At 40.5% G+C, this 25,964-nt stretch overlaps 1 protein-coding gene across 1 annotated transcript in view; it reads left to right on the top strand.

Annotated features, from left to right (window-relative positions):
• Positions 1–25,964, top strand: part of LOC136874582 (pickpocket protein 28) — an 82,955-nt gene that overhangs the window by 10,938 nt on the left and 46,053 nt on the right. The window contains exons 2-5 of the mRNA XM_068227862.1: positions 3,073–3,312; positions 11,924–12,020; positions 21,359–21,513; positions 25,672–25,873. Of these exons, the coding sequence (XP_068083963.1) occupies positions 3,073–3,312; positions 11,924–12,020; positions 21,359–21,513; positions 25,672–25,873 (694 nt within the window). The remainder of the gene's footprint in view (positions 1–3,072; positions 3,313–11,923; positions 12,021–21,358; positions 21,514–25,671; positions 25,874–25,964) is intronic.

Here is a 25,964-nt window from a genome sequence, read left to right as displayed (position 1 = left end):
GAGGAATCGAGAGAAATATAATCAAGAACATGCTAAGTGATACTTAATTTAACGGAGAGAACAACACTTGGATATCAAAATATAATTCACCTCCCATATGGGTGATTACCAAGTATACTGGTTCAATTATTTCCGAGAATAATGTATCTACGAGGAACCTATTCACCGAGCAGTTTGGTCGTGCGTTTAGGGACATGTAGCTGTAAGTTTCCACACGGAATATAATGGGTTCAAGCCCCACTGCTGGTAGTATTGAGGATGGTTTTCCGAGGTTTTCAATTTTCACACAAGACAAACGCTGGGGCTGTACCTTAATTAAGGCCACGGCCACCTCCTTCCCACTTCTAGCCCTTTCCTATCCCACTGTCGCCATAAGACCTATTCATGTCAGTGTGATGTAAAGCCAGTTGCAAGAAATTATAAGAAAAGGAAAAAAGGAACTTATTCATTGCCATGCACCCATTACTTTCTTGAGGTACTCTACCGGTTTCGGACTTATAAGTCATGAATATCTATTCTAATGCATCCTGTTACAAATATGATACGCAGGGTTAACATTTCTGGAAATTCCACTCAGCCGTTTTCCGTGACGCTGTAACAAAAGAAGAAAAACTGAACTCTACATCGCTACATCGGCCTGATGATAAATACCAAATATCAGGTCAATATTCAAACCGAAGGAACAGACCGAAATACCACTTCATATACGGTACAGTGAAACCCCCACTTTGGCCCCATTCATCCTGGACACCCCTTTTGATTGGACATATTTTGAATGCACCGTTTAATCCCCTATATATTTACACGTTAAAAATCCTCTGTACATTGGACACTCCTCAACTTTGGACATTGGACACTCGTCAACTCTGAACATTGGACAGCCATTAAGTGACAGTTTGGACAGGTTCAAAACTTTTTGTTTTGTGTTTTGTAATGGTATAATGCAAGCAATTTTAACATGATGCCTGTTCAAGAGCAATTAAAACAATTATGTTAAGACAGAATATTCCTGTAATTTGGCTGATATGTGTAACATTGCAATCGAATTTACACGGAGTGTGACTGTCCTCGACGCAATTTTCTGGATCCATGGTGCCTGGATGGGCGCATCTAAAGAAACAATATTGTGAAATATGTTCACTGAGGAAATTAGATGTTTCCCTGAAGTCCTTCGCAGTGAATTGTGAGGCGTTGATTTTTTTAGTGATTTCGATAATGTGTTGAAAGTCCACGATGATATTCTTGGAACTATTGATGGATTGTTATCATTCTTCAGAAGAAGAATAAGGAAAAGGTGAAGATCAGTTTCTGTTCTCAAGGAACAACCCCTTATGCAAAAGCTGTGCAGTGTATTAATGAGCTGGAACGTTGTTCGTTTGCTTATAACCAACCAGACATGATTTAAACTATTTCGATTACGAAGGAAAATAATTGGGTAAGAATGGCAACATACAAAAGTCGAAAAACGAAACAGTCCTGTGACTGATTATTTCGCTAAGCAGTAAAGGGTGAGTACTGAACAGTACCATATGTATAATATAACATAAAACAATAATGTAATACTTTTTTAACTATTAGTAGGTCTTAAATTCAGTGTACTGTATATGCATTCAAAGAACCACACTTATTATAAGTATATAGAGTACACACTAGCTCAGAGTTTTTCCTTTCCTGCACTGTCCGTGTACTTTTGAAATAATGTACACCCACCCTGTAGATTGGACACCCCACTACATTCGACACATTTTTAAGGAACCATAGGTGTCCAACTTAGAGGGGTTACACTATATTTAGATTGTGCTCGGCTGATGTAAAACTTAATTTCTTTTTGCATTATTAGTCTACTCTATAAGTTGACACCGGATTGTAAAAAAAATAACAAGTAGTGACGGAAACATCTGATCATGCTTTATTTTGACAAATCCAATATGTATTTGGAAAGTACTTTTTGGCTAGGTTAATCAGCCGTGATATTGATGACCAAACTCAGTGTCCAATTCAATGCTTACACTAAGGATGCCACGTATGAAATGTCGGTTTTATAGACACCCAAATCCTGATTAATCTTGATGATATTATGCAACGACTTGTCAAAAAATGACCAGTCACATTTTTCATACATTTTTTTAGTGAAACGTTGACTAGTCATTAAAGGGTTCAGTTACAACTTTCAACTTCCATGGTCTTAAACCTCGACCTTACTGTTTCTGTAAACCGCCTCTCTTCTCACAGTTTATTAAATCCGATAGTATTATCCCCGTACAGGCCATGGAGGCCCTTGGAACAGTCAAACCTGAAGGTTCCCACTCTCCATACCTTGGGCTCTAAATGGAATAAAGTCGTTGTCTCTAGGTCCGGTCGTCTTTGTCTCCATGATTTAAACTGGTAAATCAAAAGCAAATTCACCTCCGGACTGCCATGAAGCCTCTTGGATGGGAGGAAGGTAAAGACTTCTGTATCCGTAACCTCGGACTTGATGGGGTGGAGTGGTTAGCTCTATGCCCGTACAAGGACTTAACTCGATATCCGTTTTTTGTGTACGCTGAGTGAACCTCAGAGCCATGCGCACCTCCTGAAGAGGAAATCATATTCCTTACCTTTTTTTGACTATATGACGGGGAATTAACCTAGTACCGATACGATACCAGTGATACAAAGCATTGTATCCTTTAAGTTGGCACCTATCTTAAACTCGCCCTGAGATTTTCTAAGACAGTTAGTTCATAGTTTGTTATGCAATTAGTGAGATAGAAGCAGGAGACTTCAGTCTTAGTGACGCTTGGAATCAGTCTCCGAGACATAAAGAAAGTTGACATTGTTTCCAAGTCTACTAAAAGGATTATCGTGTAACCTGACTGAACCTCAGTGACATGTACCCCTCCAGAAGTGAAAGTTTCGTTATGAAGTTTTCTTTCTCCTGACGGCGAATTGAAACTGCGTCCTTCCGACTGAATGGAGCACGTGTTTACCGTCTCGGTTTTTCAAAGCAGTTCAAATAGTCTCGATTTCACAAGGTAGCCTGGTAACAAATCAGTATTGACGATAGCAGTTCATCTCTTCCTTATGTTTCAGAGTTTGCTGGGTTTTGGCCATTTCCCTCAGTATCGCCTTCTGCATGAACGTGATCGGAAAACAGTGGAATAAATGGAAGACCTCTCCAGTGATCGTGACCTTCGCCGAGACTTCAACTCCAGCCTGGGACATCCCCTTCCCTGCGGTCACCATCTGCAGTGAGACAAAGTTCAGACAGTCTACCGTCAACATGACAGATCTGCTAACCAAGAGAAAGCAGGGGAGGATCACGGCTAACGAGTTGAGTATATTTTTAATATAGAGTTTTCAACTTTGTTCACAACTGAATATCTGTATCTTCACCTCATGTTTCTTCTTCCCTTTTCTCGCCGACATATTGTTATTATTATGCCATTATAACGAACATAGAAATCAGCCTACGCAACTGGTATTACGGGCGATAAAATATGTCACCGCTCTACGTCAGGTGATGGGCAGCTTCTAAGTTTACTCTACGGGATGTGAGATTCTTTCTCACGAGTTATCAACTGCTTTATTTTTTCTCCTGAGGTTTTCACAAGAAGAGCCATTATCCTTTGTACAACCGACCATTATTTAATCCTCTCCTGGACGCATTGTCATGTCGAAGCGGAAAATATATTTTATTTAATACTGTGACGTAACTGCGTTCTTTCCGTAATCACAAGAGTACGGAAAATTATACTTTACCGTATTCTAATTACTTTCCACGCTGCTTCACAGTAATGTAAACATGGATAGTCAGAGAGATTGTGAATTGTAGAACTCATGACTTGATCTTGTTGAAGTATTTATCCGCCTGATTGCAGCACCGTGCTTCCTTACCCACCTGCAGCAAAAATGGCGTCCCTAAATTCCCAGCTGTAGAAATCTACCAACATCACCAAGTTGACTAATGTATGGGCTAATCCATTTCCGACAGATAACTATCGCATATCACAGTATATCATAATGCTCGCATTACCTTCATTAATTCAGGACTGAATGACCATTACGGCTCTGGTAGCTTAGTGGACTGTGCACTGCTTCAGTAACATTAATTTTTATGTTTTATCACCACATAATTCCTTGTACACACCTCTTATACTTTTCTTAAGGACATAATCTCTACGAAACCAAAAACTTCAGTGCATGAGTCAAACATGGATGACTTTCGTGACTAAGTGAAAAATGATATTTTAGTTACCCTTTACAGTCTTAGGCGTGAACTGCGAAGTCAGGAAAAAATAACTATTTTGTTTTTAGGTCCTTATTCTCATTTCAAACACAAACTCTTAAATAAAAATAATTCTAAGTGAGTGGTGCCCTTGGAGTGACCGGTCCACATATGTGGATCTCAGGACTGATTTGTGATAAAAGGGGGTAAATATTGCCATTAGTAAAAAATTTAAAAAATATTTTATTTTCCAAGCATATACAACAACACAATAAAGGAATTTTTATGATATTATTCTGCACATTCCAAATAGTCTTCGGAAAACACAAATAAAATTTATTTTACAACCTCACAGCGGGAAAATTCCGATATCTTCCAACTCGACACACTATCATGTTGTTCAATAACAGGCTTATGTTAATGACACCTGCAGGAGTAATGTGATTTCGCAAATATAACCATATACAATAGCAAATATTTAACTAACACCAGACAAGAGGTAACAAGTTTCCGAAACGTTTTGATTTCAAAATGCCATCTTGTGTATGTTAATCTTCTGATATCACTATTCTTAACAGTTCTTGGTCGGTGAAACACATATTACCTGAAAGAAAATACATAACTTATAAATAAAACACAATCGCAACTCCGCCATTGCCGGTCCCAAGCCCGGGGCCCCATCTTGCAAGTGATGGGGAAGGAGGAGGGGGAGGAGTAACAACCTCGTAAAAAAACCTGGGTCCATCTGGCTCCGGATGGTAGCACCCTGTAAGGGCCCCTGCCTAGGGTTACAGGTGAAACCTGGTCAACGGTCTCGAAGGCGGATGAGGAATTTAATGTCCCAACGGCGGAGAGAGCGGAAGAACCTAGTGGAGTAAAGCACGAATAAAAAATCATTTCGGACTAACAATCCGATCTTATCTTGGAATTAATTTCCTACCTTGTACAATGTACAATTTCAATTGCAGAATGGAAAGTCCGCTGAATGAAAGCACTACCCCAGGTGGTAGCTCGGAAGAGAAATCCACCATTGCGTTATGCAATGCATCGGGACCTAGGGTTCTGGGGAGTCCCAACATCTGCAATAAGGGTGAGTCGGAGCATCCTTGGAATCCTTTCAGACTTAAATTTAAGAGGAAATTCTTTGCAGGCACTCTTAATGTAAATTCCTTGCTAAAAACCGGCAAACAGAAAGAACTGGAAATTTTCTTAGATAGACATGAAATCCAGATCTTAGCAGCTCAAGAGACACGGTTTATGGATGAGAATGTAACAGACACCAAAAATTATAGAATCTTTAAAGGTAAACCAGCAGTCAAAATTATGAAAGGAATGCCACTACTAGGTACCGCCTTTTATGTCCATAAAGCAATAGTTGATAATGTTATGGAATTTAAATCTAGTTCAGAAAGGTTATCTTTTCTCACACTTAAATGCAAGAACAAAAAGTATACATTTGTTAACTGTCATGCACCAATAAATGAAGATAATAGCAAGAACCCAAGTAAAACTGAAGAATTCTGGAGTCTTCTAGATGATGAAATGTCAAAAATTCCAAAATCAAATGTTATTATTCTACTCGGTGATTTTAATGCACAGGTAGGCAAAGAAAAATTGTTCAGCAAAACAGTAGGGGCATATCCGGCACACAAAAGAACAAACAAAAATGGCATGAGACTAATTAATCTCTGTAAATCCTTTCACCTAAAATTAATGTCGACCTTCTTTAAGAAACTTCCAAGAAAGGCTAAAACATGGGTGTCCCCAAATCCGATGTTAGGTGAGTTTCAGTTGGACCATGTAGCTATTTCTCAAGAAAGTATTAAGGAAATTATGAATGTTAAAGTAATAAGAAGTGGGGAGTTTGACTCCGATCATTACCTCTCTAAAATTAAGCTAATGCTTCTACCTCGCAGGAATCAAAGAAGGCCGAGAAAATTATTGAAATACAACATAGATAGGCTCAAAATTACACAAGCAACTATAGAAAACTTCCAGGAAGAAATTAAAATAACTCAGCATGGCAAATGGCCAGAATTATCTAAACAGATTAATAGTGTAGCGAAGAAAGTATTTGGATCAGTTAAAACTAAAAAGAAAGTATGGTGGAATAACGTATGTGAGGAAGCACTTATGGAAAGAGTGAAAAAGTGGAAAAAATGGAAATGTTCTGGAATGAATGAACACTATGAGCTATTTAAACAACAAAGAAAGGAAACAACAAGAATAATAAGGCAGGTTAAAAGATCTTTTGAAAAATCGCAGCTATTAGAAATTGAGAATAATTTTGTAAGAAATAACTCCCGAAATTTATATCAGACCTTTAAGAATAACCTGAAAGGTTATCAATCCCGGAGCACTTGCTTCAGAGATGCAAATGGTAATATTGCCCTTAACAATGCCGAGAATTGTGAGATTCTGGCAAAACACTTCGAACACCTGCTGAACTGCCCTGAGCCAAATCATAAATTAGAATTTTCAGAAATTCAGGAAAATCTAGAAGCTGATTCACCTCCAACAGCGGAAGAAATAAAGGAAGCAATAAAAAATCTTAAAAATAACAAAGCTAGTGGGGAAGACTCCATAACAGCTGAACTATTAAAATGGGCTGAACCAAAAATTATAGAAGATCTACAAACAATCTTTGAAGAAATTTGGGAAACAGAAAAGATCCCAGAGGATTAGAAAGTGGCTCTAATACACCCATTACACAAGAAGGGTAACAAGCAGGATGTCAACAACTACAGAGGTATATCTCTCTTGCCAGTTGCTTACAAGATATTCTCAACAATACTACTAAATAGAGTAAAATCGACACTGGACAGTCAATTGGGTGAATATCAAGGTGGATTTAGAGAAGGAAGATCTTGCTCCGAACAGATTTTCAACCTGAAATCTATAATTCGACACAGATTAATAAACTCCAAAGACATAGTTGTAACATTTATTGACTTTAAAAAAGCCTTTGACTCTGTTGATAGGGAAACCCTAGATAAAGTAATCCGTGAATTTGGAGTTAAAACTAAATTGGCAAACCTAATTCGTGAAACACTTACAGACACTATCTCGAAAGTAAAATTTATGGGTGAAGTATCTCGACCTTTCAAAATAAATACAGGTGTCAGGCAGGGCGATGGTCTATCTCCACTCCTTTTCAATTGTGTCATGGAGAAAATTGTAAGAATTTGGAATGAAAAACTGAAAGAATCTAAAATATTGCCACTCATGCTGGGGAAGAAGAACAAAGGTGTTGCAATAAATTGCCTAGCATTTGCAGATGACTTTGCCATACTTTCAGAAAGCCTTACAGATGCAGCAATGCAAGTCAATCTCCTTGAAAAGACAGCCAACATGACAGGCTTGAGAATCTCTGCCGAGAAAACAAAATTTTTGACGAATATAAAAAGTGCCCCAAAGTTTTTAGCAACGGATATTGGTCGAATAGAAAAGGTAAAGAAATTCAAATATTTGGGTGAGACAATTCAAGAAAATGGTTTAGAAAAATCTGCTATAGAGGAGAGGATACAAAAGATGGAAAGAGCATACGGTATAACTAAGAATACTTACAACAAAAAGTGCTTATCAAGGAAACTTAAAATAAAGCACTACAACACAGTAGTGAAACCAGAATGCCAGCGAATGTCTAGCACTGAACTACAAGCTTGATAAATTAGAAATATTAGAAAGAAGAATTATAAGGAAAATATTAGGTCCTCCAAGAATTGCAGAGTTTTGGAAATTAAGAAGTAACAATGAAATTTACCAGAACGTAGAAAACATATCAGAAACAATAAGAAAAAGGAGATTGCTATTTCTTGGACACATTTACAGAATGGATGACAATAGACTAACTAAACGAATCTTCAAGTACTTTTGGGAAAAGAAATCAACTACCACCTGGATTCAAGAAGTCAAGAAAGACCTGGAAAGGAACAACATACGAGAAGAAGAATTATTGGAAAGAAAGATTTTTAGGAAGAAAGTCTTACAAATGGAAGGATTCCAAGGGAGGAAGGAAAAGAAAACAGGCACAAAGTGGACTGAAGACAGGAAAAAGAAACACAGTGAAACAATGAAAGAATACTGGAAGAAAAGGAAAGAACAACTAAGGAGGAACAATTGAAATTGTAACGTGGTCCTTAGAAGGCCGGAACGCAAGAAGAAGAAGAAAACACAATCGCAACTGAGACCTGAAGTCCATATATTTTTGATGTTGTACCAAACACCGCGTTACAATAATAATACTACATACATGATCACAGCTGTCCTTCAAGCTTTCCTTACAAATAAAAAATTCTGAAACCGTGTACTAAACTGAATTTATTTCCACTTACTTGAAAGGGAGTCATTTGTCAGCGAGATCTCTAACCGCACGGCCAACTCACCCTGTCTAAATAATTTTGATTTGTCGTGATGCAAATCGTCCATGTTTGATTCAAGCAGTGAAGTTTCCTTGTCATTTCTTACTACGAGTACGGAATATTCCAGGGATACAATAGCGTATCCGGGATTCAAGAAGACTGCGGTTTGATGGATTTATCAATGCTAACGAAAGGCATTTTAAACATTTGATGTGGGAAAGATTTTCATGTGTTATGCTGGTGTGTTCCTGTGTATTTCCCAGAGTGTATCAGAACTATGCCCACAAAATAATCAGGGATACTCTTCGTGTTAGGTTAAGAACGATGGTGCATTCGGATTGGCAGTGAAAATTATTCTTTTCGAGGAAATGACGTCGCATTGTTATTTCTGGACGCGCGATTCAAATTAACGAACTCGACGTATTTGCTATGGTATAGTGTCAGCCACTGCCTGTTGCTGTGCATCAGAGAAGAGAAAGAAGGGAGGGGAAGTGGGAAGTGGGAGACTGAGGTAATGCTCGGTGCGAATGGTCAATGTACTGGTCTTCGCTGCATAGGGTCCCGGGTTGATTCGATACTAATCGTGTCTGGTCAATTCTTCTAGGTCCGACTCGTTGGCTGAATGGTCAGCGTACTGGCCTTCAGTTCAGAGGGTTCGATTCCCGGCCGGGTCGGGGGTTTTAACCTTCATTGGTTAATTCCAATGACTCGGGGGCTGGGTGTTTGTGCTGCACGCAACATCCCTGCAACTCACACACCACATATAACACTATCCTCCACCACAAAAACACGCAGTTACCTACACATGGCAGATGCCGCCCACCCTCATCGGAGGGTCTGCCTTACAAGGGCTGCACTCGGCTAGAAATAGCCACACGAATTTTTTTACATTCTTCTAGGTCCGGAGGTAAGTGGATTTGTTCGTCTTGATAGTCCACACATCTTCAAATACACGCAACACATCACGGCCAATCAGGACAGAACGCAATAGCGAATAAATACCTCCACATAGAGTCGATGTCAGAAAAGGCAACAGACCGTAAGCTAGGCTAAATGCATTAAAAGTGCCTCCCCCCCACACCGTAACTAGTAAAACGCCAGGGAAAATCAGATACATTTTGCCGATGAATAACAAGATTATTAGTTTTACGTCCTCGAACTACATTTTTATTGTTATTGGGAGACCACAAGTTGCCTAAATTTTGTCCCGCGAGAGCCGTTTTACTTGCTAGTAAATCTGCCTGCACGAGGCTGACTTATTTGAGTATAGTCAAATACCAATAGACTGAGGCAGGATCGAACCTGCAAAGTTGGGGCCAGAGGGCTAGCGCTCTACCGTCTGAGCTGCTCAGCCCGTTGTCGAATAAACTCTGATTCGAGGTTTGAAAGTATAGAAACAGAAACAGGTCGATTGTTTTTTTCTGCTAGTAATAAAATCAACTTAACCATACTTTTGCAACAATTTTTAACATCGTGTTAGGCCTATCCATATACCGGTCCAGCCTTTCTTTCTTTCTTTCTTTGTTTCATAATCCGTTTACCCTCCATGGTTGGCTTTTTCCTCGGAGTCAGCGAGGGATCCTACTTCTACCACCTCAAGGACAATGTCCTGGAGCGTGAGACTTTGGGTCGAGGATAAAACTGAGGAGAAGGACCAGTACCTCGCCCTGGTGGTCTCACCTGCTATGCTGAACAGGGGTCATGTGGGGGGATGGGAAGAATAAAAGGAATAGACAAGAAAGTTTTTTTTTTGCTAGGGGCTTTACGTCGCACCGACACAGATAGGTCTTATGGCGACGATGGGATAGGAAAGGCCTAGGAGTTGGAAGGAAGCGGCCGTGGCCTTAATTAAGGTACAGCCCCAGCATTTGCCTGGTGTGAAAATGGGAAACCACGGAAAACCATTTTCAGGGCTGCCGATAGTGGGATTCGAACCTACTATCTCCCGGATGCAAGCTCACAGCCGCGCGCCTCTACGCGCACGTAGACAAGAAAGAGGGAAGGAAATGACCGTCACATTAAGTTAGGTACCATCCCGATATTTGTCTGTAGGAGAAGTGGGAAACCCAGGAAACCACTTCGAGGATGGCTGAGGTGGGAATCAAACCCGCGCCTCCGGGAGTGGCACCTAATCGCACTAATCACTACACCGAAGAGCCGGACGTCCTGCATTTCACTAGATTAAATTAGATCTTCCTCCCGCTGCTATAGAAATTACGTTCGCACACAAATTTGAAGGTTTTTTTCTTATCACAATGAAGATCATAAATGACCGCTACAGAACCAGAATGATAGATTCTTCAATGCTTTACCTCCTGAGACTTTCAGCTACAAATATGGAACTGGATATTCAATCTCTGAAAAATGCTACTTTTCATATTGAATCTTCATAACTTGCAGTGAAGAAGGTAAGGAATTTTACTATATGATTTTAATTATTCACCAATACGTATGCTATTTATTGAATTACATTTCCAATTCATGACTATATATAATGTAATCAACGTAAGTGCACCAAACTGTTTCCGTTTTATCAACTCATGGCAGCGTAAGACAGATTTACATTGTAGACTTCGAGACTAACTGTAGGAAAGGGTGTATTATCGACTCAGTTAAGAGGGTTGAACTTCGTAAAAGACAATCTAAAGAAGGGAACTTCGAAGGAAGAAATATATATATATATATATAATCCCACGGTGCCTCTCTAAGAGAAGACATTGGGGTCATCGTATTTCTAATACATCATTCTTCACTAACTTCTGGAAGAGTTTCGGTCTGCCGAAGAGTAAAATTTCTGATATTATTGTGGCAGTGATTCACGCACCTGGGGGTGTATTGAGAGCCCACTTATATTGACAAGTACATTGGGTGGTCCTCCTGGTATTGCTGTAACTGATAATGCATCGCGGGCTAGTTTAATCGCGTTAGTCTTCTCGAAAGACGAAATACCTCGCTTTTAGCTCATCCACGAAGCTTCAACAGTAAACACTTGTTGCACAATGGTGTACTAAACCACGATGGGTAATTGTTACTGTGCACTTTATAAGCACAATCACTGACCGCGGCAGTAAATCACGTGCCTCACTAGCACAAGTACAGATCTCTACTAATAACAGAGCCTTAGAGGATAGAGGATGGGACAAAAGTTGTCTCCTACGAGGTACCCCTTTCTCGTCCCGTGAGTGTACCATAAACTTTTGTCTGGTGGTCACTGTATGGCATATGAATCACCCTAATAGTATATTACTTTTAAAGAAAGAAAACATTATATTTGAACTAATGAATGGAATTCGCCCTTTTGTGAAAGGAAACAGGCTTTCAGTTTTCCACAGAACTTCATTCCTTTCTGTTTCAGGAGCAAGATTCTTGAATACACGTACATGTTGTGTAACGTCGAAAGTAGCGGAGGGCCTTCTACTACAGACATAGGATTAATAGAACACATTCTGAAGGTTAGTAAAATACACTGTTTTTTCCTCTTTTCCTTTATGCTAATACACTACTCAAATACAGAGTGTATCCGTGATGATGTTACAAATTTTCAAGGATGTTGAAGGACGGCAAATGGATCGATTTGAGATAAGGAACCATACGCAGAACTATACTAATTTAAGCCCGTTTACCTGCACAAGTTTCACAAGCTGCTTCATTTACAACAAATGTTCGAAATGGCGCCCTCTTGCGTCAATGCAGCATGGCATCGTCGCATAAAGTTCTGCCGTACCTGTTCGAATATCCCCGCTGTCGTTTGAACAGAGTGATCCTCTTCAGTCTGGACAGGTGTCTCATACACAAGGCTTTTGACATGGCCCCACAAGAAGTAACCAAGTGGGATGAGATCAGGTGAACGAGCGGGCCACGGAACAGGACCTCTTCCTATCCACTTTGCAGGGAATGTCTGCTCCGGATGTTCACGAACCCTCAGTCCAAAATGAGGTGGGACTTCATTATAATGAACGAAGGGTAATTGGGAACGTGTGTAGCACATCTCTGAGCAGCACTGTGTACACTGCTGCTGTTGAGAACTGACGGACGTTAAACAACTTGGTTTATTAATAACTTTTGACTGGAACGTTTCCGGACTACGCCTCGTAATCTCAAATTGATCCACTTGCCGTCCTCCATCATCCCTGAAAGTTTGTGACATAACCACGGATACACCCTGTATAATTTTGGTCACATTTTATATGTTGATACTTGCGGCGGACACGAGTAGCTCAGTGGCTTATCTGCTGGCTTCCCACCCAGAAGGCTGAGGTTGTAATCCCGGTCAGTTCTGGGTTGAGATTTTCATGTCAAAAATATCGTGGTGTCAGGAAGGGCATCCGATCATACACCATGGCAAATCCATAATGAGCCTGTTGGCTCCCGCGACCCCAGAAAAACTGGGATAAGCTGAAGAAAGTAGCGACCGAATTGGACGTGCGGCTAGGGGCACGCAGTCGTGAGCTTTTATTCAGGAGATCGTGGGATGGATCCCCACTGTTGACAACCCTGACGGTGGTCCGCTGTAGTTTCCCATTTTCACACCAGGCAATTGCTGGGGCTGTACCTTAGTTAAGGTCACGGCCACTCCCTTCCTAATCCTAGCCCTTTCGTATCCCATCGTCGCCATAAGACCTATCTGTATCGGTGCGACGTAAAGCGAATTGTACACTGAAGGAAGTTTCCCGTATCGTAAAACGGGTCTAAGAAGGTAGACATACATACCTCCATGATACGCTTGCGCATTAAAATTAACACATATACGCAATGTAAACAAACCTTATTCTTTGCAAAAAGTAAGAATTGAAATGAATGGCGTCCTTCGGACACTTGATACATGACGTCATTTCACAACATGCCATGAAGAGAGTGGTCCGATGTTGTGTACACGTTGCAATTAAGTGTCTTAATAAGGTGTATTGCTACCGGTCAAGATAGCTGCTTCACAACGCCTTATCATGCTTCTGGCAAGGCGCCGCACGATCATTTAAGGCAGAAATCCCCACTCTTCAAGGATTTGTAGCGTTTGGGGTGGGGTGCGTTACTCTGGTTGGTCCCAGACCTCTTCCATTGGATTCAACTCGGGATTTCTGGATGGGTGCTCCATTCATTGCACATGGTGCTCTTGCAGGAATCTCCGAACAATGTTGTCATCATGCTCCTCAGTGTTATCATGCATTAATACCGCGCTTTATCCACATTGCTTTCGTGGGGAATCACGTGTGGCACTATTATCTCGTCAATGTACCGCCGAGCAGATACAGATTCATTGTAAATGATCAAGAGATCGGTTTTCATGTAAAGGCTCACGAATGCCCGTATCATAACATATCCACGTTCATAAACAATGGTAGATTGGACAGCTGTCAAATTAAATCGTTGCCCACGTCTTCTCTAGACTCGCTGGCGACCTTCTTATCTATACAGGCTGATTCTAAAATACTTTTAGAAATTTTGGGAACGGGTTCCTTGCACTAAAAGAAGAATTACGCTCTTGCAAACGTATGTCTCAAAATCCTTGGTTTTCTATTTATTAAAGTTCAAAATGTTATTAATTAAGGACATATTAAAGCAACATAATAATATGTTTTTGATACTGACATTGACATTTTCAGCTTCTTAGGAATTGTTCAAGACGTAAACTCATGTAAAATACTGGAAATGTTCTCCTCTTGCGTTTAGACATGTACGCACTCGACGAATCACGAACTGTCGCTCCCTTTTAAATATTTCCTGACGGTGTTAAATGGATTCTTAGGCTTCTATAACACGTCTAAGAAGAGTTTCTTCATCCGAGTTGTCCGCTCCATAAAAAAATATTTACGGTGCACTCAGAGATAAAAATCCATAAGATTGAGGTCGAGGGAACGTGAAGGCCATGGAGCTGGTCCTCCTATAGTTAACTATATATCACGGTAGATACCAATCAGTCCATCTCGAACAGTGAGACTAAAATATTCTAGAGCCCCATCATGCATGAACCACATGTTTCTTCGTATCTGCAGGGGCACACCTTCTGGTAAGTTGGGGAAAGAGTGTTCTAAACAAAGTCCCTGTAGGTGGCTGGGACATGCTGGGAGAACATATGGACCTACCAGATAGTCACCTACAATTCCAGCCACACATTAATCCTGAACTGATGCTGATGTCTAGCCTGAACTCTAGCAAGCAGATTAGAGCTACCCATAGTGTTGGTTGTGGAAATTTGTTATTGCATTTCCTCAAAACGTTGCCTTGCCTGCAAAACAAACTGAAGAGACAAAAAATGGATTGGAAATTTGTGCAAGAAGCCATCAGCAAATGTTTTACTACTACTACTTTCCTTGTACTGATACCTGAATCTTCTTCGACAGACTGTAGAATGTGTTCTTCCTGGTCAGGCGTACGAGCAACTCTTGGTCTTCCTCGATCAATAGTCTGTGGTGCTATGGGTTCTGTCGCAGCAATGCGACAACAAACAGCAGCAAAAGTTGGAAGACCCGGCTGTCTTCGGTCTGGAAACGACCTCTGATACAGCCGTGCGGCCTCACATCCAATGCTTTATATAAAAGTAATGTCTGCCTGCTCACGAAATGAATATCCTGCCATGGTTGTATGAAACGCTTTCGTTGTAACATCTGCAGAATTGAAACGTCAGAGACAGACTAATAGATATATTTTCAGGTAACTTATTAAATGTACACAAATTATAAATGTGAGCAAGTCTCCATGGCAAGTCATCGCCATCCACTTACTCAAAATCTTCCATGAATGAGTACATAGATAAATGAAGTTGTTGGGTTGGACCTGAAAGTCGTGAACTCAACTTTAACCCTCATAATTAGTTATAAAAATGTAAACGAAATGAAGGATTTTGGATCATATGTTTTCTGTACGTGATATTTTTTTCTTGCTTCGATATAAGGAACCCGTCCTTAAAGTTTGTAAAAGTATTTTAGTATCACCCCTTACAGTATCTTAGCTGAATACTGCTGCTATGATGTCGTCCGTGCAGCGCAGATACTTACGTAGGCATCTTAAATTTGTCTCTCAAAGCCTGTTTCTGACTGATCACGAACACGTACTTGAGAAACCTGCTCTGTTCTTCCACCTGTAGGGCTCGTGTACACTTCGAATTGACGTGTGCGTACCTTTCAGCTGATTCTGACACTTCCCAGCCAAGTATCCGGAGGACAGTGGAGCCTTCTATTAGGTATATAGAGCATCTTGTTAATGTGGAAAACATTTCTTAGCAGACGAAGTAGGGGCCCCTATACTAACAAAGACGTAAAATAAAGCAAAATCCTCAATTGTGCCCAAAATTTAAAGGGATAAAGGACCCGGAAAGGTTTCAAATTCTGAGTCTTGAACAGGTCTATCAAACTATAAAAACACATTTTGAATATCACTTCTTTTCTAAATGCAGTTCCGGAAAAACAGCCTAAAATCGCTTGTTTCGTTACAAGTTTTATTTATCATTCATATCCTAGGCAAATTAAGTTATTTACATAATTCGTTCTGTAATGTGTTATTGATTATTTTTAAATGTCCGCACTGAATGTCGTAATAAGGGATTAACTGAAACAACGCACTGACTCACATTAGCCTTCGTAGTGTTAGAGAAAGGCAAACTGCTAACCTAATCGACCGGATAATGATGATTAAGAAAATAATTGTAATATTTAGGAATAAATAAAGAATATATTCTCATACTTTATTATATTTTATTTACCTACAATTCGCAGCTCATATCCCTAGGATATTTTCAACATTGAGTTGCTTGCCTGAAGGAATAAAACTGTGGATAATTTTACAGTTCGCTTTACGTCGCACTGGCACAGGCAGCTCTTATGGCGGCGATGCGATGGAAAAGAGCTAGGTGTGCGAAGGAAGCGGCCGCGGTCTTAAATGATGTACAGCCCCAGCATTTGTCTGGTGTGAAAATGGAAACTACGGAAAACCATATTCAGGGCTCGCGACAGTGGGATTTGAACCCACTATCTCCCGAATTTAAGCTCACAGCTGCACGACCAACTATCTCGGTACATGTTATTACCAAATCTGTCTGTTGTGATGCTGGTTATATTTAACCGTTAACAATTACATGCCTGCCAACCTTTCCCGCCTCCTAATACGGGATCGGGAATGAAGGGATAAGTTATGAAATTATATGGCATTTTTTTACTGCCGGATGCTCTCAGCTGAGGAACTAATTTAAGACGAAACTAGAGGACCCACGCTGCTCCACAGTGTTCGTTATAAATAGGTCCGATAACTTTCTTTGATCTGCTTGTAATAGTCACATTGTTTTGCCTGCCGTTTTCAATGGTTCTATGAACATTTAATAAGAAGAGCGTTATGGCATGCGGCAGTTCGTAGTCAAAATTCATCCATCATGCTGTCTGTTTGGTAAAAATCTATCGATATATTCGCTTTTTTAATCCTGCAGTTCTTGATGCAAAGCTTGGTATTGTGTCGTAGAAGGCAATGGTACTTTTAATCGAAGTTCTTCGTGTATAGAATGGTTGTCATGTGAGCTCACCTCATCCCCCAGCCTGAATGGGAAGTAGGAATTGAAATGTTCAAAGTTGTCCCAATAGACGGCGTTCTTCAAAACCACACAACATTCGAGAGAATAACATATTGAAATATCAGAGGGTGTGGTGTGGAGTGAGTATAGTTAAAACTAAGGAGAGAAAGGCGTGAATCACAATTCTAGGAATATCAGGGAATAATTTAACCATTACTTTTTTGCCAGACAGAGAACATTTTTAAGAAGCATGGCCTTCACTCTTTCTAGTGTAGCTAGGTTTTCTTTCGACAGTGTTTCCAGATAATGTCTAAGGCGTATGTCATGATGGCGTCTATGGTTTTTACGTAGACTTCTTTCTCTTAGCAAGATGTAAGTTATTACAAACGCTCTGCCATCTGTTGAATATGTTTGGAAGCTAGGAAAGGTTAGAGAATTAAAGAGTATCTAGCAGGGAATAGTATTCCTCCGTGATCAGAGACAGTGTATACTCTCTGGCTTGACAGGTAGTAACGAATAGGGCCCGGTTTCATATACACCAAAACTTCCAAAAATATGCATGCACATATGCACCAAAATGTTGAAAATATGCTCGAAAATATGCACTAAAAATAAAACAAAATACGCTTTCAAACGCATTATTTAACTCAGTGTTTAACTGATAAACATTTTTCATTCCTTGCAAAATGATGCATGGCAGAAGGTTATTAACAGTTTTTCAATGTTTTCAGGGGTCAATGTTGTCTGAAAGAATTAAATTATACGCTGAAAATGATCGTTCTACGTCGATGGATGAAACTGGGCAATACTTGTATACTGGTACCGACTACCAAGAACATTCTTCTGGCAAAGACTGCCTGATTCCAGTAATGTAGTTGCTTATGGATTGAATTGCCGAAAGAATGAAATAGCTGTTGTGGAAAGGGTTATTATCCGCCTGCGACATTGAAAGTGCTTTCCTTGATCAAGGAAGGCTTCTTGTGTTACCAAGGGATGCACAACATAATTATATAGAGCTCATTGGACTTCTTATTTCGTTCAGAAATCTTAGATAATCGAAGACACATAAGAAAAAAATATATCAATTTATGCACTAACGTTCAAAATATGCGCTAACGTTCAAAATATGCATTTGCATATGCGCATATGAATTTTTAAAATATTCGCGGTCTAGTAATGAGACATGACTGCAGGCAATAACAGCACTAAGGATGAAAATCATATATACCAAAATATTAATGAAAGTGCTAGTCGCCTAGCAACCTGCTAAATACAGAATGTATTGCGGGTTAGGGTAAGCCTTCGCCTGCAATTATTGGAGTGATCCTTTAATGAATTGATTTTATAATTATTCAAAGTTGGCTGAATTTAGAGACGTATAAATGTCTCATCATTTACCGGCAAGTAATTCAGAAAATAAAACAATAAAGAAGAAAATCGGTCCAGTAGAACGCACAGACGGATTTTCCAAAGCTGTTTTTTAGTAAATTCTTTTAATAAATAAGTTAATGAAAGTGACTGAAAATGGGTAAGGAGGGGGAAGGCTTCGGTTGTGGCCTCTGAGTAGGAACTGTCACGGTATTTGCCTGGAAGTAAAAGTGCGAAACACAGAGCAGCTAACGAAGAGATTTCAGCCCAAGAGTCTCCCGAATGTAGAGCTTGGCCCCGTAGCAGTAGCGCGTTATTGTCAACATGCTCACCTCATCCCCCAGCCTCAACAGGAAGTGGGGATTGAAATGTTCAAAATTGTTACAATAGACGGCGTACTTCAAAACCACAAAACATCCGAGAGAATAATATATTGAAATATCAGAGGGTGTGGTGCGGAGCGAGTATAGCTAAAACTACAGTAAGAAGAGAAAGACGTGGATCACAATTCTGGGAATATCAGGGAACAATTTAATCATTACTTGAAATAATGAAAATCCTCAGCCGCTTTCGGTCATTCGATCGTGTGAGGAATGGAATGAAGCCCCATCTGGTGAGGAGGTTAGGAATTCTGCCAGCTGCCGATGCCTGCCGCATTCTTCTTAACCATTACGTATATGCCCAAAAATAATCCTGAACTTTTTGATACGGTTAACGTTGGTACAGTTAAATCTGCGTTTGGAAGGCGATAAAAAATGTAGTTCACGGGTGCCGCGTTGGATAGGCCTGCTATAAACGGTCTGCCACTGCTAGAGTAGAACGCAGCCGAGGAGGCAGTTTGAAGAGGGTTGATCAGTAAGATTCGCACGCTTTGTAGTATGACGGGTTTTCCGCTGAGCCAATAGAATCATTTCAGTAAGAGGTGCCTGGTTGTGCGGGTCACGAGTGAATGTTTCGTGTTTTATTTGTACATATCACAACCAACGTAATTAGGGAATTATTTGCGTGTGTAAGATGGATCCAGGAAGAGCAAAAAGACAAGTATTGCATCGACATGCGAGGGAAATAGTATTTAGAGTGCATTTGTATTTTGTAATGCCGGCCTCGTGGTGTAGGGGTAGCGTGCCTGCCTCTTTCCCGGACGCCCCGGGTTCGAATCCCGGCAAGGTCAGGGATGTTTACCTGGACCTTAGGGCTGGTTCGAGGTCCACTCAGCCAACGTGATTAGAATTGAGGAGCTATCTGACGGTGTGATAGCAGCCCCGGTCTAGAAAGCCAAGAATAACGGCCGAGAGGATTCGTCGTGCTGACCACACGACACCTCGCAATCTGCAGGTCTTCGGGCTGAGCAGCGATCGCTTGGTAGACCAAGGCCCTTCAAGGGCTGTAGTGCCATGGGGTTTGGTTTTTTTGTATTTTGTAAGCATGCAGCAGCAGGGCTTCAGAGGTGCGGGAGGTGATGAATGCGATGTTGCCACGCCTCAAAAGAAGAGAGCACTCGCGTGTGGTATCGGTCTGCGAACAGTGCAGAGGATAACACGCTAGGGAAATAAAAAATGAAAGTAATGCAGTGTTCACATCACCAGGTAGTTTTATATTTATTAAATTAATTTGTTATGTTTTAATTTTGTTTTGACATTTACTGTTGTTTTCACAACCCCATCAGGAAGTCGTAAAATTTAAGAAACGAGATTTCCACTTCCGGAGGTGCATATGGCCCTGATGTTCACTCAGGCTACACCAAAAATGAGTACCAGGTTAATTCCTGGGAGCAAAGGCGGCCGGGAGTAGAGCTAACCACTCTACCCCATCACGTGCCTAGGTTAACAATGGTGGAAGCCTTTACCTTCCACTCCTCAAGGACCTTCATGACCTGTACGGTGGTCATTTTGCTTTGCTTTGCTTACACTCTGTGTTTATTGTTAGCTTTTTCTTCATATTTTCATATAAAATTAGGAATTTAAAGCTTCTCAATTTCAGTACGGTATAGATAAAGGTGTAGCCCACGCAAGTGTATATAGTACATTAGTTTCGTAATTGCATATCCCTTAATTTCGACACGGCTGTTTCGACACTGGTGTTTTGCTTCTGATCCCCAAATTTGAGCATCACCAACTCGGCCTGCTCGTTGATTTTTGGGGAGTTTTCGATTTTTCCTGTGATCGTGGATGTATGAGCTTCTCTGGTACCACGTTTTTAAGTTTCTAGGGAGCTTAAAAGTGCCTCAGTAATGCATAATACTGTATCTGTATACATCTGTGCACTTCGCCTTTCATTTCTCTCAACGTCCATTTACCTTCCTTAATATTTCTAAAATTTCACTCAACACTTTCTTGACGTTAAAAATTAATTTGGACTTTCAGGAAATATTTAAACCCACGAAAAATATAGGTCGTCGCTTTGGAATTGGAGATAAAACTGAATGATAAAATGTTTACACTTTCGTGCTGTTATGCTCTCAGCACTTCGCTTTTCATTTCTCTCGACTTCCATTTACCTTTCTTAATATCTCGAACATTTCCCTCAACACTTTCTCAGGGTTTGATGGTAAAAATTAATTTGGACTTTCGGGAACCTTTTAAGCCCACGAAAAGTATAGGTCATCGCTTTGGAATTAAAGATATAACTGGATGAAAAAATGTTCACACTTTCGTGCTGTTACGAGTAATCGAACTGGCGTACTTCTGGTTCTTTCTGCTCCGTCGGAGATACGAAACTCCCTTCCCGGCTGCGTCAGCGTGTTAGAAAGGCTTGCCAGTCCAACTAACAGGCCACATGGCCGCTCTGAGCGAAACTCTGCACTGGCCGTGGGAACCTTGATTGGTATTCTATACTTATTTACTTTTTACTTATTTGTTATTTGTCTTTCCTGATTAATATAATTATTTAAATGAGAGGTTCTGATTTATTGTTCCTGTTTATGCGCAGATAACTCCTCCCGTAACGGAGGTAATAAAGGGATGCAGGTGGAGAGGAAAGCAGACAGTCCGCTGTAGAGATATCTTCAAGACTATCGTAGCTGATGAGGGCGTGTGCTACACCTTCAACTCTTTAGCAGTAGAAGAACTATTCACCGAGGCTGCGTAAGTTTAGTGCAAGATGCTAATTACATAAATGAAAATTTTAAAAATAGCTTACTGTGAGTCCGAGCATAAAACTACTTTATTTTTGTAAAATTCGTAATAAATCCCACCTGGGTCTCATGATTGAACACAGTACACTTCACTTAGTACGTTTAAATAGATCTGCCGATTAATTACAAACCAATTTTTACTGGAAAATAGGTGACATACCGGTACCCATGGTTGTCCTGAGTTCTCGGTGAGTTTAGATATTGAACGTCACTGGTCGATACTGTTTCAAAACACCAGAGTGAGCTCCTTTTATTTTTAAACAATCATAATTAAATTAATAATAATAAATGTCCCCCTCTGTGGTGTAATTGTTTGTGTGATTAGCGGCCACCTCCGGAGACCCGGGTTCATTTCCCGGCTCTACCACGAAATTTGAAAAGTGGCACAAGGACTGGAACGGGGTCCACTCAGCTTCGGGAAATCAACTGAGTAGAGGGGGGTTCGATTCTTCCCTCAACCACCCTCCAAGTGGTTTTCCGTGGTTTCCAAATTCTCCTGTCCTCCAGGCAACTGCCGGGATGGTACCTTACTTAAAGCCACGGTCGCTTCGTCCCCTCTTCCTTGTCTATCCCTTCCAATCTTCACATCCCCCCCCCAAGGCCCCTGTTCAGCATAGTAGGTGAGGCCGCCTGAGCGTGGTATTGGTCCTCCTTCACATTTGTATCCCCTGACCCAAAAGTCTCACTCTTTAGGACACTACCCTTGAGGCGGCAGAGTTGGGATCCCTCGCTGAGTCTGAGGGAGAAACCAACCCTGTAGTGTAAACGGATTAATCAATAAATAATAATAATAATAATAATAATAATACTATGTGATTAATTCGTAACTAATGATTCGTGAATGGAAGAAAGAAATTAAAGTGAAAATATGACAGAATTCTTAAAAATAAGATTCACTTTGAGTGTAAAGATTTAGTAGATTAACTAGCAAACTTTTCCAGCAAAAGACAAGAAGTAATCCAGTCCATAGAAAAGCATCATGAAATAGTGGCAAAAACCGGACTCGAAACTTCATTTGAAGAGGAGCGAAATGAACTAAATCAACATTCGACAATCAACCATTAATTCGCAAATTCGGAAAAAATCTTTCAAATGGATAAATTCAAATATCTAGATGAAATTATTCAACCAGCTGCGATAAATCCGAAAGTAAAAGAAGAAAGAACTGCTAATCTGCAAAGTGCTTACAAAATCACCTGAAACAGATACAACGAAAAATATGTATTAAAAAATGCAAAATTATGACACACCAACACAGTCATCAAACCGGAAGCAGCCTACGTTATGCATCCGAAACTCTGATATCTGGCGGCAGGTCACAAATAAGAAATATCTTAAAACAAGAGAGGAATATTTTCAGAAAATTTCTGGGACCAAAATCCGAAAATGTAATTTGGATGAAAAAAAAAAAAACCACAGAGAATTTATCATGCCTCAGAATCTAGATATTTAAAACACTAGGCTGATATTTGTTACTGCGAGTTTGAGAGACCGGCTGAACCGATTGACATCGTATAACTTTCTGGCGAAAGCTGTAGATTTGCAGTGTGCCTTTAAAAGAATAAGCATTTTTTGCCTCATACTTTTAAATTATTAAAGGAAATGTAGCATTCTGATTGGCCAAAGCGTTCACCAGTACTTTGAGGCCACCTGCTGGTCCACTGCCGGCCATAATGCGCGACAAGCATTCTAAAGGGCGCACACGCTAAAAACAACAAAATAGGTCGTAAATTATATATCGACGACGCAAGAAAGAAATCCAAAAAAATAATTTGACACAAAATTAACAGGTAATGAAAAGAAAACTTACAATCTGTTTTCCAGTCAGTGACCGGGTCAGGGAATGAATGAAGACCCCATCTTGCAGCGAGGAGACGAATTGTGCCGGCTGCCGAAGCCTGTCGCACTCCTCTGGGGCAATGATCAATGTGATCAATGAATGGTAGATGAAATGAAATGATATTGGAGAGTGTTGCTGGAATGAAAGATGACAGGGAAAACCGGAGTGCCCGGAGAAAAACCTGTCCAGCCTCCACTTTGTCCAGCACAAGTCTTACATGGAGTGACCAGGATTTGAATAACGAAACCGAGTGGTGCGAGGTCAACGCACTGCCGTCTGAGCCACGGAGGCTACAAAATTAACAGGTAATATAAACTCTAAAAGTAAACACGGAAGAAAGTATCCGGGTGACCCATGGGGCAATTTCATATCAAGACATGTTATTTCACCTATTCATAACGAATGTTGCGGAGCAGCTCGGGTCTTCTAGTTGATTATAAAAACGCGATGTGAATTCTACTGCACCAAAAAATAATAGATAACAACAGACTGCCAAAGACATTGCTAAATCTAGCACTATCCGTAAAATATTGCAACAGTTGGTTAGTGGAAATAAACGATCTAGAAAAAATTTATATTGCCGAGGGAACCATTCAAGATAGAACAAATTTTAGAAGCTTAGTAAGCAAATATTAATTGGCACCGAAACCTAAAAGAAAAAATGTTCAGGATGTCCAGAAGAACGCAGAAAGCCGCTGAATGAAGGGATATTGGGAATAGAAGAAGACACATCTTATTAGATAAGTTGTAAAGCTCTACTTACTTGCGCATAGCTAATAAGTAATAATGATCTATGGTCTCAACTACTTGGTGCAGATCTTTCGATTTAGCAGCATTTAGGCGACCACCCATCTGTGAAGAGTTTTCTTAGTACAGTGAACAAGGCCTGAAGTTCTCTGTCGATCAGTGAAAAGGATACAATGCAGGTGGATTGTTATATGTACTGAGTGAGAGTATCTGACCCTTCGTAGTGATACATGTACCGTCGTAATCGCGGATAAGTGGCGGATTGACAAGAGTAAAAGACGATCCCATGATCCCTATTCTCCTGGATTGTATCGGCAAAATGCCTATTGAACTCATGTATGATCACCTTCCTCAGTAATGTTAAGTGTAAAATAAAAACCAAAGTGAAAAATATTAAGACGATTATCTGAAAGTGCGATTCACCAATATCCTTGTTACCAAATGAAATGATCGGAGTAGTTGGAACTAACGACAGTTTGAAGCAGGTAACGGTTAATATTTCCGAGTTGTTTTAACTTACACCATTAATATAAATAAGATGGCGTCTGTCTGCGTGTTTGTTCGTTCGTTTGTTTGTTTGTTCTGGATAGGCACAAAAATGTTGGAGGACCTGAACTGAAATTTGGTAAGAATACAATTTGAAATCCGGAGTCACGCCAGGTATACTTTTTATTTCGATATATTCTACCGTGTCAAAATAGTGTGGGGTGTTACAGAAGTATGTCCCAAATTAGGGCAAATGTTTCCCAACGTACCATCACTTTCTGTCTAATACCTACACATGTGAAACCCGTTAATATCTCCTAAAGTACTCGTTGGATGTGAAAAATAAGCGCACCACTGAACTTGTCGCTCGATTCTTAGTTGTTCTATTGCAAAGCCTCGCAAGGTGCATACACCGGTGCACTGTGTGGCGCAAGGTACATAAGACGACTTATCTAGTTTGACCAGAGAGCAGATCCCCCACTCCTCGATGTTGAGCAATAGCTCTGTCGCTCCGCCTCTATCCGCCTTCCTCACCCGCTCTTCAGCGCTCCAACATCCGAGCCGAGTGGAACCGAGCTTAGCCGAATCGCCCCGAGGCCAAACGCTAGTCCGAACCGAGTCGAGTAGGACCGAATCTCTGCGCCTTGTTTTGCACGCGTGAGATTTTGGACCTCTGAGAGGCCCTGTTCTATTGAATGAAATATGTATAGTCCTATTAAAAGAAGTAGCTATGGTTTCTCGGTAATTATTTACATGATGGAGATGAATTGGAGAGTTTTTTATGAGCCCCTTGATACTGAACAATTAAACAATTTTAAAACAGAATGTCTAACCTTTAAACGGATCAGAAGAGATTTTAGGTGACAACTTAGCTGAATAACCCTGTATACATGCATAGTATTAATTCATAACGGATGTTTGCCTGATATTCCGACTCATATCAGCTTTCATTATTGCCGTGTTGCTTTATTTTGGAAATCTGGCCACTCTAGGAGAGCCCTGCACAGGCCAGGTACAGTGTTTTTTCTGTTGTAGGCTGAGGAAGAAAATAACGAACGCCACCCGGTGGTCCAAGAACTGGAGTTTTGAGAAGGGTTTCACTACGGAAGAAGACTTGGATGACACATACCCCTTGAGAACGAAGTCTGCGGGAGCAATGTCCGGCCTCTTCGCGTACCTGTACGCCCTGGATGACGAGCGAGATCTCAGCTGTAGAATTCCTTTGAAAGGATTTAAGGTAAATATCCTGCATGTTTATTAGAAAAATGGGTGGGGGATGGCATTTGGAGGCGAGTATCTCAGTGGCTTAGCGGCTGACTTCGCATCCG

Source organism: Anabrus simplex, chromosome 5 (genome assembly GCF_040414725.1).
Source record: "Anabrus simplex isolate iqAnaSimp1 chromosome 5, ASM4041472v1, whole genome shotgun sequence".
Taxonomy (NCBI): domain Eukaryota; kingdom Metazoa; phylum Arthropoda; class Insecta; order Orthoptera; family Tettigoniidae; genus Anabrus; species Anabrus simplex.
The sequence above is the reverse complement of the archived record's forward strand: the minus strand, read 5'-3'. Positions and strand labels throughout refer to the sequence as shown.